We start from the raw sequence: 18,890 nt of genomic DNA on the forward strand, positions 1-18,890 counted from the left end.
TGCTTTTTACCTTTAGACATCTCCCGTTTCCCCGCTCTGTTAAAATACCATACAGCTGGTAGATGATCCAACCAAAGACTCCGTTCCCCTCCCCTCTCTCGAATAGCCTGAGGTTTCTGTAAGTGGTCCTGCTTAAAAATAAGAGAAAAGCCCCCAATCCACCATGTCCGAAGAAGACCCCGACACGACAACACTGTGAGCTGCAGGCTCTGCGCGCCAGCTAGCAGCTAGCCAAAACGCCTCTTCTTTTTGCACCTCAAGTAGCAACAGCAGACATAAAAATGAGTTGCCCTGCTAAGAAGGGAAGTACGGGAAAAAAAAGAAAAAAGAAACAGTCAACGAAAACAGACGTTAAATACTCGGCTGGAGCGACGGATCTGTGGAGTGCAGTTGCTAAGGTTTAGGGTTTAGCCTCCTGCTTTAGCAGCTTTCCTTTACTTAATGTTCAATTAAAGACCTCCTATTTGCTCATAATAGTTGTTTGTGTTTTCAATTCAAAATCAGCCATACTCCATATTGTTTGCAAAATAAAATGGTCCTGCGCTGCTAATAGTCTGCCATTAGTGAAATATGCTAGTCAGTGTGACACTCGAGCAAAGTGCCTCCGGATGTGGTTTGACAAAAAGAAGCTCGGCCATATGCGAAATTTCACAGTGAATGGCGAAAAGACAAAGTCAGGACTTAATGAAATTATAGCACTGGGTGCTAGCATTTACCCTTTAGCATTCAGAGGTAATGAAAGGCAGATGGTTTTGTTCACGGCTCTGAGCAGCGCCGCGTTTTTTACATTTATGCAGAATAGCAGATGTTGAATCGAGATTGGAGTGCTTTGCTATTGCTCAGGCCAGCTCTTTTAGCATAATTAGACAATAAATTGGTCACTAACTGCAAAAGTCTCTGTTGAATCAGACAGTGCGATTTGGCAGGGTGTTTGTATACCCGCGTGGCTGCAAATACTGATTGTAAATACAACCGTAATGTAACACAATTAGCAAAAATTACACTTATTAGCATTCCTCTCAAGTGCTGCATTTCACGCTATCGTAAATGACTTTTAATGTAGAGATACGTTTTTAGGAGACACACTTCTGAATATCTGTGGCCTCATCAAGCTATATTCTTAAAACTTTTTGAATTTTTCAGACATTTTCCATTTCCAGTCTGATATTATCACACAAACTTCTTTTATATTAGTCTAATTCTAGACGCAAGAGACATGAAGACTTAATGTTTAAGCCTACATAACATTTATTTCAGCATAAAAGGAGTCAGAAAATGTGTTTGAAGAAGAATATTTTCTGGTTTTTAAGTCTTGTTACTGCGCTTCAACTGTATGTTTTAGTTATGATTCTACACGGTAGTCAATCCTCAATCAACAGTCAAATATTCATGGTAAGATGTGTAAACTTGCACAAAACCTGAATCTTTAGACAATTAAATTTTGAACCGTGATATTCCGACTGATCTTTATCTGAATGAAAACTGCAGAGTCAATAACAGGAAATGTCCTGAGTCACCTGAAAACACCAGCCTTGTTGTCGGTTAGTGTCAGTGCGAAGCCAGTTAGTGCTTTTCAGAGGTTTGTTAATGCATACTGAATTTTACAAGTTTCTCAGGCGCATTTAATCCAGAAGCCGACTATTGCCTATGCTCAGCTGAAATCGGATTGTACTCCTGTCACTGATTACACAGTCAACACGACGCTGCTTCGCCGCTGCTCCTTTAGCAACTGCACTCCAGAGTGAAGGCCTTTAGTCTGACTGGCACCAAAAGCAACCAACCAAGCGATACAACTTAGGGCTGCAGCCCCGCCTGTCACTGGTGTTTAATCCAATTTCTTCCTTGTTTTTCTTCCCATTTCTTCTAAATTCTCTCCTATCTTGTCATCCTCTGTTTCTGCCTGCTCCTGCTCCTCTTTTTCTGCCTGTTCTCTCCGTCCTCTCCTGCCTGTCTCTTTTGGGCCATGCCTACGCCAGGTGACCATCTCAGTCGATGGTATTCTGACCACCACCGGTTACACCCAGGAGGATTACACCATGTTGGGCTCTGATGACTTCTTCTACATCGGGGGGAGCCCGAACACCGCTGACCTGCCCGGATCACCGGTCAGCAACAACTTCATGGGCTGCCTCAAAGACGTGAGTGACTTTGTGATTTCTGGATTGTACTTTTTTCTGTTGTTAACCAACGTGCAGAACTGTTGTAATTTTGCCTGTTAGAATATTTTCGTCAGTCTATTAAGGCTACATGTTGTCAGAGTTCAGGTAATGCCACATTTGCACATTGGGTGGTATTACATCTAGTAAGTCTTGATCACAAAGTCTTGTAATTGCAATGGTAACTGTGCGACAAGGCTTCCAAACTGTCATGATTGCAGCTCGCTGAGGATTTCTGAAAAATCAGCCATGTTGCTAGCGTCGGCTTCCTTGTTTCCTGGCTGAACTTGAGATGGAGATTCCGTGGCGGTGTGCACCGCTTGGATGCATGGGAGTTTTACCAATCAGCGTCGAGAGTCACTTTGAAGGGTTGACAAAATTAATATGAAATATAAATCAGCTCCTGAGCTAAAATTCCATTTTGGACTTGGTCACGTGACGTCCAAGCTCAACTTTAGATACATGCACTAATCCTTCGGTCTGCGTCCTCATTTCATTGGTATCTCCTGGAGGGCCAAATGGACCAAACATTGCCGTACTAATGGTTCCCATGAGGGCAATGTTGAGATTAGAAGTGAATAACAAATTTTTGAAGGTGTTTATCATCCCGGGAGAACACTGCCACTTGCAACAATTTCTCCATTTGTGTCGTGAGCACTGTACCGTCTGCCGTCACCACGGTAGTTATTATAGACTTCCTTCACTGTTCCGCTTTGTCTTGAGGTAGTATTTTAATTTAGAGGGGCGTCCTCTGCCAGACGCTCATTTCAACACATTGGGGGTGTGAAGGCAGTGACGTTTTTCCAGTTGGAAATACTGGTATCTATTTCTGTGCATACATAGAGCATCGATGAATGGTTATAAGTTACTGTTTCTTAGCCTGGCACGCCAGACTGTCTCTCCATGCTCAGGGATACATGGGGAAACAGTCTGGGACCGCGTCATTTGAATCTGACTTCTGCCCAGCAAACTTCTGCCGAGCCAATCACAGCCCACGAGAGGCGGGAGTTAGCGATGCGTCATATTATACCTCCCCTAAAACAATCATGATGGCAGCCGCAACACAGTGAGGCTTTACCACGGCTCTGTCTGACTTTGTCGCTGAAACCACAGCAAGAATCTGAAGGCTTTTCTTTCTAACCCCCAAATTCCAACGGACGCGAAAGCGCCGCGCCGTGTCCCAGAAGCGCCGGTGTTACGACAGAACACCAGAACACCGGCACCACAGCGCTGGTGATTTGCTTCAGGTGTAATTTCTGCGCAGCCGCTTCCAAACTGTGCGGCGCTGCGATGTGCTCCCTGTGTGGGTTGACTTCAGGAGCAAGACCCCTGCGTGGCGCGGCGCAGCGCTTTAGCATCCGGTGGAATTTGTGGGTAAAACGGATGTAAAACTATACGCCATGATCCCATGTTTTGGACTACGAAATGACTGCAACGGAGCGCTGCGTACGTCGCATTGGGGTTGTGTCACAGCCTTGTTTCTTGGATTGGTTCTCTCTGCTCAATAGTCCCGCCTCTCGTTGCCAGTTTGAAATGCTGCCCCAATGGCGCGGTACCAGACTGTCTTTATATGTGTGTAACACATAAATAAAGTCAGTCTGGCATGCCAGGCTGACTGTTTGTCCCCCCTCACAGGGCTTAAACTATAGTCCAGCCCAGAATCCAACGAGGTGACATTAAACTTATACCAGTTGATAGTTCACAGTTGAAATTCCACTATTCTGTAATGGTTGAATCTGTGCAATTTAAAACAGTAGTTCACATTTCTTTCACTATATCCTCTCAAAACTTTAAAGAAAAAACACATCCCCGTGACCACTGGGTTTCTTTTACCCAGGGGACACCTGCTGAAAGGTTCATTGAAGCTCACATAATGCATGCTTCCACTGTGTTATCGTGTCGGCCTCACACATGCCCGCATGAGCATGTTTTGTTGACTAACACAGTCTGTTTGGATTCCTCACTCTGGACTGAGAGAACTCCCATATGTGAGAGTGGGAGGTGTCAGACCTACAGTTTCTCTCTTGTGTACTTCCTGCTTCCTTCGTCTGTCTCACAAGCGCTGCAGACGGAACACAGCCATGTGATCACACACAGGAATTCGCGCGGTTGAAAATAGATACTGGATGAGGATCGCCTTATAAAACCTTTATTTCAACTGAGCTCTGACAAAACAGAATGCCTTTTTTTTTTTTTTTTTACTCGAGGGCTTTAATTCATGACTGAACAAGCTGTCAAGAGAACCAATCACAGCTTTAAGTATTATGCCCTTGTAAATGTAATGACTTGTATAGAGGCGACGCAACATGGTGCCATCGCATTTCCTCATAAAACCACGCTGATTGAATAAGTAATTACTTTTGCCATCACTTTTAATGGATCGCACAGTAATCACCCTATCTCTAACTTAATTATGCCTGTAGAATTACATTTTCATTATTTGGGTTGCTATCGGAAGAATCCCCAGTGTGTCTTAAACGTCCCAAGGCATTTAACTATCCTCTCGCTCATCGAGACCAGGCTGGATTTACAGGCGATGTACAGACAGGGCGCAGGGGGAAACGAGAGTGCTGGGAAATGCCGGGAGCTCAGACGGCGGTGAGAGCCATCGGCGTCGGGTAGCGGTGAAAGCGAAGGAGGGCAAAGTCGTGGAGACGGGAAGCCGGAGCAGATGGTTTGTGATGCGGTCGTTTAAGACTGCTGGATGGATTAATCTCCCTATAAGTAGCGGAGCAAGAGGAGATGCTGCACAGAGGGAATGAGGGAGAAGTAGAGAAATGAATTAAAAATGCAAATTGAATAAGTACGGCGCTTAAAGAAAAGCATCGTGGGTCGACCAGTGAAGGCAGCGTGAGGAAAGAACGTGACGATTTTAAAGTAGAGGAAAGATTTTGCGAGGCAAGCCTCGATCAATTTCTTTGTGTTCTACTAATCAGAAAAAGCTTCTAAATCAGTGTTCTCCTTCCAGATGAGTCACACAGCTAATAAGAGGTTGTTGAAGTTACATAAGACTCTTACATGGTTAGCATCTTGTGGCTAGTTGGTCTGTATTTTTGGCGAAGGGCCACTTCACGCTGCTTGCGTTGCAGATCTGGAACGGATGAATGACAGTTTGTTTTTGTGTTCCGTCTTGTTTCAAGTTGGAGCATTTTCAACTTCTGTTCTGTTTTATGTACACCGGGCCTAACAAAAAAAAGAAGAAAATGAAACGCAGATGTTCCACAATGATCTGATATGATAAAGAGTGAAAAGAAAAACAACGGACAACATGGAAGAAGTGAGGAAACAGACATTCGGAGATCATAGAAGAACCATTTTAAAGTCTCCGCCTCTGATCGGTAGCATGATTCAGGGAGATAACTGTGATTCTTGTTGGAACGTTTGTGGTCAAAAATGTAAATATTCTCAGAAGCTGTCACAGAGCCCGCTTTGATGTGGCCTTTTCCCGGCAGTATTAATGAATAATTATTCATGGGAACCCTTTTAATGCTTCTCCACTTTTGATCAGTCACTGTGGTAATCAATGGAGAAGTAATTGTACCTTTGATGAGCTGAAAATATCAGAGAAAAACCTTCAGAATCCAAACTCTGCATCTTAATCATGGTTTTAACCTTCAATGCTTCAATCATCAAAGGTCCAAACATTCTTTCTGGTCCTAAGTTGGGTTTTGTACTATCAACGACACATGATAGACTTCACCACTTAACTTTCTCTGGAGCTGACTAATGACCATGCAGTCCAACATCACTGACCTTTAAAGAGTTCTACTCTACTAATCACCACCAGTGTTTCTTACTTGGTTAAAGCGGGAATAGGAGCTGTATGGTCTGATTCTTGCAGTTTTGTAGCAACCTAAAACCCCAAATTTGTCTTCAGACCAACAAAAAAAAAAAAAGTACGACTCAGTGAGGCCAGCAAATGTGGAGTGAGTCTTAAACTTCCTGGAAGCGAAAGGTGGTTTTCCCAGTTGTTTGAGCGTAATGGTGTGAGATTTTCCTCTGCGGTGGAGGCGCTAATGACCACATCAGCTGGACTGAGCCGGAAAGGTAACCACACGGGACGTACGGGCTTTGAGGAAAAACCTGCAACGAGAGGAACGGCGAGCTCCAGGTAGAGCCGCAGCAGCTGAAAGTAAAAGAGAGCGAGCGGTTTGGAGGGAGGGAGGGGGGGTGTTGGGAAGACAGCGGTGCGTTTCATCCCACTCTGGTTCTGTGGCACACCGCGGATTATCAGTGGTGTTATGGTCCGGGGCAAGGCTTTCATGCAGCCACCGTGGTCAAATGCCTTTGATACGCTTGGCCAGCGCCCTGCAGGCAAGCAGAAATCCAAAGGAAGAGCGCAGCAGAAGAAAGGAGGAAAAAAAAGAGAGAGACAGGGAGACCGTATGAAGTTTTAATTTGCTCCACGTGTGTGTGCTGCTCCACATGTGTTCAAGGCTGCCCGCATGCTACGATCACACACACACACGGTGTGGTGTGTGTGGATGTTCTCTGGACTCGGAGGTGGGATTTTTTTTTTTTTTTTTTTTTTCCTCACAGGTTCCTCTCTTCTTCGGGGGGGGGTCAACCATCTGTCATTCCATCTCAACCTTCACTGCCATCATCTCTCTCCCAGACAGTGACCTTGCTATCTCCTGCTTCACACCCCCCCACCCCACCCGCCTCCCCCCGCCTCCCTCCTTTGTCGCCGCTCCTGCCTCGCTCATCTCTTCTCTCCATCTCTCTCCCTCCGTCTCTCATCTTCCCTTTCTCGGGGGCAGTTTTGTGTAATTAAGTCCATGGCAGCGCTGTTGGTGCGCCAGCTTTGCCATCCTGACGGCCAAATTAAAAATTGATTTCTTCGACTGATTCCACGCACTGGATGAATGCTCCTGCCCTCCTCCTCGTCCTCGCTCTCTTTCACTCCCTTCCCCTCTTATATATTTTTTTATTTTTTTTTCCTTCACAACTTCTCATTGATGTCCTATCTCTTGGTCTCTGGTTTCCTCTGATTCTCACCTTTGTCGGGTTTTAAAATCCTCCGGAGTCACCTATCACCCAGAGTCACGTCCCTCTCCTAAAAGCAAGCCGTCACATCACTATGCACCTGCAATCTCTAAAATCCATGGAAATGTGATAATACATCACAAAATGTCAGTCGATGTCACTAACATTGATAAATACTCCAAATATAGAATATAAAACAGCGTACGGAATAGAGCGCTGGAATCGTCTATCCATCAAATGCAACATTTATGCTAAAGCCGGCTCGCGCTGTGTCGGGTACGGGCTCATCAAATATTCACAACCCCCCAGAGTATACAGGTGAAAAAATAATTATTTTTTTTTTGTACTCCAGACAAGTTTCGGACTCACTGAGTTTCTCAATGACAAAACAAATCAATGGAGTCACCCCAAAGGGAGGCCTCAGCCCCGCATGAGCTACACTAGAACAACAGGAAAGAACGAGCCGGAGACGGTGGACGCTTAAAAAAAACACACTGCTGCAGATTCAGGATCCGTTATTGAAGGATGCTGAAGCAAGAAGTGATGATCAAATCAAAGGAGGGGACAAAAACATGTCTTCCGGGCGTTATTAACTCAGTTCCGGACGTCAGAGTTTTTGCCGAACCTTTGACAAGTGGTCCTTTTAAACCCTGGACGGAAGCAGCGAGCGTCTCCACAGCGGCTGGATCGCCTTGTTAGAGCTGCCTCCGCTCGGATTGAAGAGGACATATCACAAAATGTCTGGGCAAAGCCGGGGCTTCCGGAGCTGCGGGGGTTTGATGCTAAGTCAGCACAAGCCTTTCTCTGTAGAACCTGACTGCGCGCAGATCATGTCGGACCCCAATTATTTGATATCTGAGTGAGCCCTGTGTGTTTTACAAAGTATGCTACTCTTATATTTCTCACCCATCACCACCTTCACTGAAACCTTTCTCCTGAAGCCTTCTCTCGTGTATTTTCTGGCCTTTCAATACTTAGTTTTGATGCTCCAGGTTATTTAATCTGTCACACACTTACATTTGTGCCTTAGAAGACATAAAGAAATAATAAGAAGAAGAAATGTAGAAATAAATGAAGAAGTTGGGAAATGAAGTGTCTTACCTCTCACCCGGTCATATATACGCTAGAACCTGACAACTCAACTTAAAATCAGAAAACCTGTTTGGAGGTCACATGGACTAAACTAAAACTGGAATTCAAACAGGAATAAGTGTATATATAAGTGTAAACTCTTAGCTCTTAGGTGGGGAAAAAAGTATGAAAAGTACCCTTGTGAACCGAATGTACTGTAGAAGTACTAACTCACTTCCTCCACTTAAATAAAAGAGATAAAGTACAGAAAGCAAAATACATTTTCAACCGTGACCTGGAGCTGGTGGCGGGAAGAGTTTCCCAGAAACACCTGCACTCCACTCCGAGCAGTCGGAGCCGTAGACTAGGTTCTGCTCTCGATGAGGATCACACTCTGTCAGCAGCTAGCCGAGCCCACGCCAAGCTAATGGTCGCCGCACGCCTTCATCGCCGTCGTGATTGATGACACGTGGGGTTGTCGACCATCCCCCCGCCTCGACCCTCTGGAAGCCTCTTGGATGTCCATGACAAATTGAAAGCTTGAGTAATGGTGTGTCGCTGTGGCTGCAGTGTAGCATCTCCCGTCTGAAACAAGCCTGAGATATGTTAATTTGTTGGAGAAAACGTGGCGACAACAGCAGTCGCTGGGCTTGATTCTGGACCCTTTAGGGAACGAGGGTCGGTATTCTCCCAGTGACGACGTGGGTTTTCTCTCATGACCAAAACGCTTTGCTGTATGTAGTGTCAGGAATGCTCTGAACACTGGGTGTGCCACAAAATATTCACCGTCTCCTCAAATCTGACAAGGTTTTCGTAGGATAAGGATTTATGAGTTTTGTGTATCTGTGGTACAACAACAAAGGCATGGGGCTGAAATCAGTAAGCTACGTACAGAACATGCGCTAATGTCTTCAAGCCTTTTATCTGAAGAAGAAATTGAACCTAAACCAGTGGCTCCTAATTTAGGAACCAAACAACTCAAATTTTAGCTTGTGAAATAATATGCACAGGACTTGGCATTAGGCATGGGTACCGTTCACATTTGAACCGATTCCTGGTACCTGGTAGGCTAACTGGTACCTACGCATACTCAACAGTACCAATTATTGATACTATTGTCTGTGTTTATGTGATAATAAATGTTAATTTGTTTCTGGCGGCAGACGAGTCGCATTTAGACCCCAAACCATGGCAACGTTTGATTTTGCATGAATCGATGCTCGGTAGTACCGAAGGAATTCGATCAGTACCTGTAAAAGTACCGAATTCGGTACCCATCCCCATCCTCGAAGGTTGTCGGGATTAGAAAAAAAAAAATCCACAATAAGATATATAGTAGAATTTCAAGCAGGCCTCAGGGACTATCCATTGATTTTATTTTGAAGGCTCCTGCTTTCGGGAGCTGTTGAGAGAGGATCTGCAAACCATCGTTTGGCGGTGTCTGTCATGCTCTGGCTAATCGGGGATGAGGTTGGGGGTCCACAGTCCACAAAGTTTGGGAGACACTGAAGCAAACCATGATAAATTATCCATGGACTCGTCTTGCCTGCTGTTTCATCGAGGCCACTGTTTACAGAGGGAAGCCGATAAAAATAATTGTGTTTGATTAGTTGTATTGACAGAGGAGTTAAAAAAAAAAAAACCCAGACCCCTCAAACCATCTGAGGACAGGAACGCTCGCGCACGGCGGAAAACAACCGATCGGAAAGTCATCTGCGTGGCATGTGTTTGGCTTTTATTCGCCTGTCTCATCTCTGCCCAACATGCTGTATGATCCTTCCTAAAAAGCAACACCCCCAGGCTGTGTTTTTTTTTTTCTTCTTCTTCTTGCTTTTATTTTTTTGGGGAGGTAGAAGAGACTGAACAGTCACAGCAGAATGTATAAACAAAATAAAAAAGCCTGAAAATAAATCTAAATAAATCCTTCCACCCTCCTCGCTGCCTTTTCTCCGCCGCACGTAACGCTCTCTTTTCTGACACCTTAAGCCAGGCGAGTTCACGCCTTATTAGCTGCCAGTTTTAGCGTTATCGTGGCTAATTACCAGGACTAATCTCTGCTAATGACGACATTATGAGGTGTACAGTACATGTGGCGGCGTGGCCAATGTGCGCGATAACCGAAGGAGGCTTAAGTTCAAGAATAACCCTGCGTATCTGTGTTCCCGTTGAGCGTTCTGCGCCGGTGTGGAGGCGTCGTGCTCGACAGGGAGAGAGAGACAGAGGCAGAGGACGAGCTAGAGAGCCTGAATGTAGGGGGGGGGAAAAATAGGTAAGATTGGAGGGCTTTTGAAAGAGACGCAGCCTACGACAATGAGGAGAGACAGCGGCGGTCTGGACGAATTAGGCAGTGGAAAAGCAACGCGGAGAAACACACAGCGCAACTGCAGGCTGCAGATATAAACAGGTCAGGCTGCAAAAGGTGACTGATTACCTGGGAAATAAGTCACTCCTGCAGCTATTAGCAGACCGAAAATACTTCCAGAGGATTGTGGCGGTATGAAACGCCTGAATCCACCTGGTGAATTCAAGTCCCATGCTGTTGTTTAATTGCTTCATGCACATTTTTAGATTGTCCCATTTGAGTTGTAGTGATAGCAGCACTTTTATACGTGTGCAAGATCCTTCCATCATTCTCTTGAACATAAAGAGCCTGCAGTTCTTGCAGAGTATATTAAAGGATGAGGACACTCTTAATAAAATGAAAGCAGCGGAGCAGAAAATGGAAATTTTCTATTGTTCACAAGGTGCTTAAATGTTGTGTTCTCAGTAGTCATGAAAACAGCAGCGGCAGACTTAAGTAGGCAGCACAAAAACACCAAAACTACATCTTAGTTTGCACCAAATGTGCACCTAATCTGCAAAAAACAGGTGTGAAAATATCATCAGACACAGGAGAATTCAAGAAAATGCATTCAGAATAAAAAATGCATTAGCATTTGCGACAGCAATGCTAGCAGGTATCTCGCTCATCTGCGTTCAGAACGAAACCCGAGGCTTCACAGCAGCAGCACCGTCCTCAACGCTGCAGCTTCGACAGCAGCAGCAGAGAAAACGGAGAAAAATGGAAAGAGGATGTATTTTTTTTTTCTTCCCCCCGTCTCTCCATTAACTGTCTGCGGCGGCTGTGTGTAGGTGTGTGAAGGAGCGTGAAGAGAGAAAACACAAACATAGTCTCGCTATTACCTTGAGGATGGCCTCTTCAGCGCTGTGTGGCAGTGTGTTCGACAAATAAGAAGCAACGCTCTGAAAGACGGGGAATTTCCATTGCTTTTAGCTCTTAATCCATTATAAATGCATACAGCCAGGAACACTCTGAGCTCCGACAATGGAGCTTTGTTTCATCAAAGGCCATTGCAGACATTTGCATTGAGGCTGTGGGCAACATTCTTTTTTTTTTCCTTCTTCTTCTTTTCTACTCTTCCCTAAAGCTTTTGAATTTCTTTTAAATTTATCGTGCGCTGTTTTTTGTTTGTTTTTTTTTTTTTTCCGTGTGTGTCCAGAACAAACAGTTTGCATGTTTTCCGGATCAAACCGAGACTTAATACTCCGGCGATCGGAGCGAGTGGATTGTTCACCTGCACAACCTCAGCGTTCGCATGCATCGGCGAAATCGATGGAAGCAGGCCCAGGGCAGCCCGCTGGCCCCAAGTGGTTGCTCATGGTCGTTTCGCTTTTTCACTGTGAGGGATTTTCTAAGCAAAATCATTCGACATCAGTAAACGGAGTGTTTCAGCCGACCTGGATCTCATGTCAGGGGATCAAGCGCTGCCCTGCTAATGCTGCTTCCTCCTCCTCCTCCTCCTCCTCCTGTATCATCATGTTCCTCTTACTAGCGAGATTTCCCGGCTGTCTCAGTAGGATGTACTTGAAATTAATTTGAGCAATTATTGCGCATTTGCTGGCTTTCAGTGTTGTGGTTTGAAATTCTCAGACGGAGCTTCGGCCTGTTTTCAGTGGTGCATTAATGAATAATAATCCAGCTTTAGAGGCCATATTATGATTCACAATCACACATCGCCGCTATTATAGAGCAGCCAGTGTCACCTCAGCAACCAAACGCTTATATGAAGGGTGTCGGACGTACGGCCAAATCCTGGTATTACAGAGAAGATCGACTTAGATTTTTAAATACTTCTGTTTCTGACTGATGAAATTAATAGTGATTTCACTGTTTTAGTAAACCTGCTGAACTGCCGCAGCTCGGAGCTGAGAGATCCGTGGTGCGGCTCAGGAACCTGACAAATTAGCATCAACGTCAAGGCCATACTGTGGGGGTGGGTTTGTGAAAACATGCATATCAAATGCCGCAAAATGCAATAATCAGACGACGTAGAGACGACTGTACACCTGGGAGTTTAAAAGAAAATGGTTTAATGTCGATCTTACATACTGTTTTTTTAAAAATATGACATGTTTTTGAAATTGTATAAATACAAACGGGAGCTAAGTGACCCGTAAATGTTATATTCCATCATTTTAGAATCTTGTCATCAGTGATTTTAAATATCCAGCAGTCAGCAGAGCTGATGGAGCACTTCTGAAATAGTCTGGAAATAGTGTGCAGCAGTGGTTTCCCACCTGGGGCCAGGGACCCCTCCGGACATCACAAGGTAGATCCAAGGCTTTGGCTTCTCTGAGGATTTTGAAAAGAAGACTTTCACGTGTGAAAAGGAGAAGCCGTGATTCTACCTTTCTCAGGATTTGGAGCAGACTTCAGAAAGGCCCCGTTGCTTTTATGCTGAGAGCTTCTGCTTCTTGTGACCAGCAGTGTTTGGTTTTATTGTTATGTTATAAAACAGTGATTGGAAATGTTGTCAGCAGCTTTTCTTGGAGGGATCTTGATTGAAAAAAGCGATGTTTTCTATACTGTGATATCAAGATGATGTTTGTCGCCTGATCTGTTCCACACACAGGTAACCTCTCTCTGTCTTCTAGGTCGTGTACAAGAACAACGACTTCAAGCTGGAGCTTTCTCGACTGGCCATCGAGCGCGACCCCAAAATCACCCTCAACGGCGACCTGGTGTTCCGTTGCGAGGACGTGGCGGCCCTGGACCCCGTGACCTTCGAGACGCCCGAGTCCTACATCTCCCTGCCCAAGTGGAACACCAAGAAGACGGGCTCCATCTCCTTCGACTTCCGCACGACGGAGCCCAGCGGCCTGCTGCTGTTCAGCCACGGCCGCCCGCAGGGGCCCAAGGAGCAGAAGCCCGGGAGGGAGCTGAAGACCGACTACTTCGCCATGGAGCTTCTGGACGGGTATTTGTACCTGCTGATCGACATGGGCTCCGGGAAGACAAAGCTGAAGGCCAACAACAAGAAGGTCAACGATGGAGAATGGTGCCATGTGGACTTCCAGAGGGAAGGGAGGAAAGGTGAGGAGCGATCTGAACTTCTATTTGCAAGATCCAAGATTTGACCGACATTTTCTGATTACTGTTCCAGGATACGTGTTTTACCATCTATTGATTGTGACTTTGATCTCTTGTTCGAATGAGAGGCTGTCATAATCAATCGTCAAAGGGGAAAAACATACTAATATCAGTTTTTTTACACTCATATTACATCCAATATTCAAAAGAAGTAGAGTTAATCTCTAAGAAGTAATCACAAACAATCATTTACAGATTTCATAAAGCCTTATCTAAACTTTAGAATACACCATAAGAAAAATGTCACTGAAAAAATAATGTTTCACCATTTTTCGAATGATATAATTTTCATGTCAACAACGTTCTGACTGAGGCAATAACAGGGCCGCCAGCTGTTGACGTAAGCTTGGAGAAATATGTATATGAACAAATCACACAGGAACTTGTGCTTTTTTAAATTGCTTCCATGCTGGTGGTGGAAATAGCGCTTGCTGCAGTACGAGTCGCTCTATTAAGTACCAGTAGACAAGGGTTTAGCGGCCAGCTGAGGAGAACACTGGATGTTCTGTACATGGAAGTTTAATCTGGAAACAGGCATGGATTTCATGTCCAAGACTGTACTTCGACTCGTATTTAATAAGTACTCGTCTCAGGACTCAGTATCAGTAAGTAACTTAAAGTCAGTACTTGTACTGGAGGTATCAGAGCAGTGAGAGATGACGCTTCTCCCAGCACACATCTGGAAAAGTCAGAGTCCAACTCAGCTGATTGGCTAAGAGGTCAAAAACGTGAATATTTATCAAAGGAGCAGTTTGGAGAGGAGGAGTCTGGTTAGAAGTGAAGATCGACTGGAAACCAAATGTAAACATTGTGGAACATTTTCAGAAAAACAGCTTCTCCTCCAAAACGGTGAAGACTGAAGGTATTTCTGAAAATGAAATTCCAAAAGAGCTTTTTCTCTTGTGGGATTGCTGGTTTCCCTGCAGGTTTGAATTTGAGTGTATTTATTTCACTTGTTTTGACACAAACATTCCAGATTCTGTAGCTCCACAGACCCAACACTGACAGTTCCAAACATTCTAGTTTTTACGCATTTTCCTAACACCATAAAACCTTTAAATCCACAGTGGGATTGGAGCCTCAGACCTGCTGGTTCTGGGTTTTGAGCACTGTTATAGGAAACGGAGCCAAACTGGTGCGAAGCAGAGGCTGATGATTCGTCTGCACCTTTCAGTGACTTGACCTGTGTTTACCTGGTTGTGTTGCTATGGTGATAACATCGCCGCTTACGCTGGAGAGTAAGGTTTGCTTTCAGGATGAAAACATTCGATAAAGAATAGAAGACATCAAACAGTTACAGAATTAAAGTTATATTTCCAATGTTATGATGTTTGATTGGTTGGAAAATCGGCTCCATGGAGTCATTTAACCTCTGAGTCTTGTATGATTTGGTCCTTTTTGCATGTTGGGACACCGGCCTATCGTCCTGTTATCCTGAACCCTTCCTGCTCTGAATGCCAGTGCTCTCAGTTTGACCCGCCTGCTGGTGTTTGTTCGCGGCGCTGTGCTGTTAGCGTCGTGACGTTAGCGGCACAAAGCAGGAGCATCTGCAACACTGGAGTGGATGCTGTGTCTGATGAATGATCTGTAGGTGGCCAAGCACCTTGGACATTATATCTCCCCCCTAATGGTATCTTATAATGAGGAGGAGAGTGTGTGTGTGTGTGCGAGAGTGTGTGCGTGCGTATGTGTGATCTCACAGCCGCTCCTGCTGTAATTGGCTTTTAATAGAAAATTAAGATGGAGTCGTTAATCACAGAAAGGGAGAGGGCTTTTTGTTTCACCCACTCCCTGCTGCATTCTGCTTCCCTTCTCCTTCATTTAGCCTATTACAGACACATTAGACGCACACACACACACACACACACACACACACTGCTGTCTTCCACACCCCCCCCCTCCCTGATTCCTGTACGTCCTTCTGTCTCGCTTCCCTGTCCCTGAATTATCCATCGACTGTCCCTCCCACTCGTCCTTTCACTCCCTCACACTCCGGCTTCCCACCTGCTCGTCCACACCTCTCCCTTCGTCAATCCCAGAACCTGAGAGTCGTTTGCAATGCTTAAAACAAAACAACCACTTCACCCACAGCCCACAACAGATCTGGGCAATAAGACAAAGATATAAATAGCAGAATAACTTTTCCTTGATGAACATATGAAACATAGCTGTCGATTGAATGTTCGATAGATTGCAGATCGACTTTACCAATCACGTGACTGAAACAGAGCCAACGGCTCTAAGCTACCAGCCCCAAACGACCCGCCCCCCTCTGGAACACCTTGGGATGCTGCTGAAAACAATAAATCGATAAAATTACAAGAAACTATGGGAGAGACTTTTTGAAAGGCTGAAACTGTTGGATAGTGGTACATTTCATGTTCAACGTTGGTAGAAAATGCATATTAACAGGGAAATTAAACCTCTGATATCTTCAAATGTCACTGATGAGTACCTGCGAATATTTAAAATTGACAAAATGATTTTTTTTTTTGTGATACATATCGATATCAACTGATGTGAAAATAAAAATTGTAATAGACCTTTTTTCCGATATCACTGAGCTCTACCTGATAGGTTTAGAAAGCGTGACAGTTTACAATGAAAATTGACATTGTGCTATTTTGAAGATATTGCATTTTCAAGCGTGTATTCTAAATATTTACTCTAAAACATTTAGATTTGTAGATGTTTTGCATTATTGTGTCATTTCACTGCTCTGACCTCCTCTATTTCTCCCTGAGCTGAAATCAGTTTGACTCAGCTGATTAAAACCTACAAACATGGATCTCTTTTTTTTTTTTTTTTTAATGCAAGCCCCTTTTTTTTCACCAGTTTTTGGGAGAATTCACATTTATTTTGTGCACCGAGTGACTTTGACCTGGGATCTGTCGTAAAAGCAGTTTATGGCTCATATTGCCATTTTGACGAACTGTGCGGTGAGGTTTGCTAGCTAACGCCGCCCTCTGCTTCTGTCCTTCAGGGTCCATCTCCGTCAACAGCCGCAGCATCCCCTTCAGCTCCCCGGAGGGCAGCGAGATCCTGGACCTGGACAGCGACATGTACCTGGGCGGGCTGCCGGAGACCAAGTCCGACCTCATCCTGCCGCCCGAGGTGTGGACGGCGCTCCTCAACTACGGCTACGTGGGCTGCGTGCGCGACCTCTTCATCGACGGCAAGAGCCGCGACGTGCGGCGGCTGTCGGAGATCCAGAGCGCGCTGGGCGTCAGCAGCTTCTGCACCCGGGAGCTGCAGAAGCGCTGCAGCAGCGCCCCCTGCGGCAACGGAGGGCTGTGCAAGGAGGGCTGGAACCGCTACATCTGCGACTGCACCGGCACCGGCTACCTGGGCACCAACTGTGAGATCGGTGAGCTGGAGGATACAGATGTTTCTTCTTTACTAGACCAGCGCGGTGGGTCACAGGGGAACATGCTGACTGAAAACTGAAAGATGCTGAATGTTTACTGGAGAGTAGGGCCTTGAGGGTAGCGTTGAGAGAACCTGAACTCAATACGTAAGCCAGACGGATACTGAACGTCTGGTACTGTGAATCAATAAAAACTAAACAAAAATGCAAGTTTCTTCCTAATATCAAGGAGAAAGCACATGTAGGGGGGATGTTTTGGAACAGGGAGTGGCCTGTTTACCAGACGTCACCCGCGGCTCGGCTCTCCAGGGCAGAATGATGAGAGGCACGAGGACTCTGAGGTGCCGGGACGTCGGCGCCAGAGACGTGGCGGATCATCCAGGCTTTCCCGCCGACGTCTGTGCCAGTCATGCAAACTGGCGCAGCGTGCAAAGAAATGAAAATTAAAAACAGTCAACAGAGTTGCCTGATTCATCCCAATTAGTCCTCGGGCACGTCGGTCCCGCGGCACAGCTTTGTTCGCCGGCTGGGGTGAACGGCGGCGGCGGCGCTGCACGATTTGGAGGGTACGAAGAGGGTAATGAGGAAAGGGGGGGACTGGATTCAAATCAGGACAGTTGAGGATGTTATGTCTTTATTTTGAAGGGGGATGTTTGAATGGTTCAAGTCTGCTCACATGGGTGACATGTGGGGGTTTTGGTGAGGCTCTTCTGCCATCTAGTGGAGGTTCTCATTACTGCGGGGACCAGCCTGCTTCTCCTCCTTCCACCAGCCACATCTCTCTCCCCGTCTATAAACTGAGTTGACAGATTAGCAGAATGCAAAGAGGATAATTGATATTGTTTCTTCCTGCTCTAATGAAGACATCAGATGCCACAAATGCTCGGTAAATAGACTGACTCGAGACCAGAAAGAGACATCAAGTTCCACTTGAGTTCATGTATTCTCTGGATAAACGGGTGTTGTTGGGTTCAGAAACGTTTGCAGAGGGCGTTCGAATCTTCCCGGCCTAATAAATATGGCCACTCGTATCTAATTGTTTGTGCCTGAGAGCAGAGAGCTGCTCGCCGCTTGTGGCAGTGACTCATGTTAGCCTGCGGTGACACATATCGATCCACGCCGCACAGATAAGAGCAGTCCTCCACGGAGGCGTCGCTCTGCACCGCAGTCTATTTACCGCGGTTTGAGAGACAGTAGAGGCGCCGGATCAGAACGAACGTGAACGCAGAGATATTCAGGTTCTGAATTTCTACTGAGTCTGATCAGTATTTGATATTGGATTAACAGTGCATATGTACTTTTTTTGGTTTTGTGGTTTGTGCTGTTCAAATCAATTCCTTGACGAAGGCCGAGTATAGCACAGAGCAAGAGGTTAGGAACTACGAACAAGTTATGTACAGACAAGAAAATTGTTTTCTACAATATGTGAATAATTTAGGGGGAAAAAATGCAAACAGTACCAATAGCAACAGCGATTTTAATGGGATCAGTTTGCAGAAAACTAAAGAAAATATTATATCTTTTCCATCAGAATCAATATAAATGTCTAGAGAAGTGCAAAATGATTTATATTTTAATTGATCACATGTCTAATATAAATACATTTTTAATGATTTGATTTATAAAATGAGGTCTTGATACTACTTATTTCAATACAACTTAAATAAATAATAAAAAATTAATGAAAAATAAGCTAAAAACAGATAAGACTTAAACTACATTTATGATGGAAGTGACATGTCAGGAGGTGCTGATGTTCATTCAGCAGTCTGCTGCCGTCAGACGTCTGGAGAAATGCAGCAGGATTGATCTTATCTTTGATCGGCGTGATAAGCTCTGAAAGAGTTTGCTGCTTTGATCGTGCTGTTTCCTGAGCCTT

General features: G+C 45.1%; 1 protein-coding gene across 7 annotated transcripts in view; it reads left to right on the forward strand.

Moving 5' to 3' along the window:
* nrxn2b (neurexin 2b) overlaps positions 1-18,890 on the forward strand; it is a 686,522-nt gene that overhangs the window by 259,521 nt on the left and 408,111 nt on the right. For all 7 annotated transcript variants that reach the window (XM_030088531.1, XM_030088536.1, XM_030088533.1 and 4 more), the window contains 3 exons: positions 1,977-2,138; positions 13,149-13,587; positions 16,628-17,011. In XM_030088531.1, the coding sequence (XP_029944391.1) occupies positions 1,977-2,138; positions 13,149-13,587; positions 16,628-17,011 (985 nt within the window). The remainder of the gene's footprint in view (positions 1-1,976; positions 2,139-13,148; positions 13,588-16,627; positions 17,012-18,890) is intronic.

This window comes from Salarias fasciatus, chromosome 3 (assembly GCF_902148845.1).
Source record: "Salarias fasciatus chromosome 3, fSalaFa1.1, whole genome shotgun sequence".
NCBI classification, from domain to species: Eukaryota; Metazoa; Chordata; class Actinopteri; order Blenniiformes; family Blenniidae; genus Salarias; species Salarias fasciatus.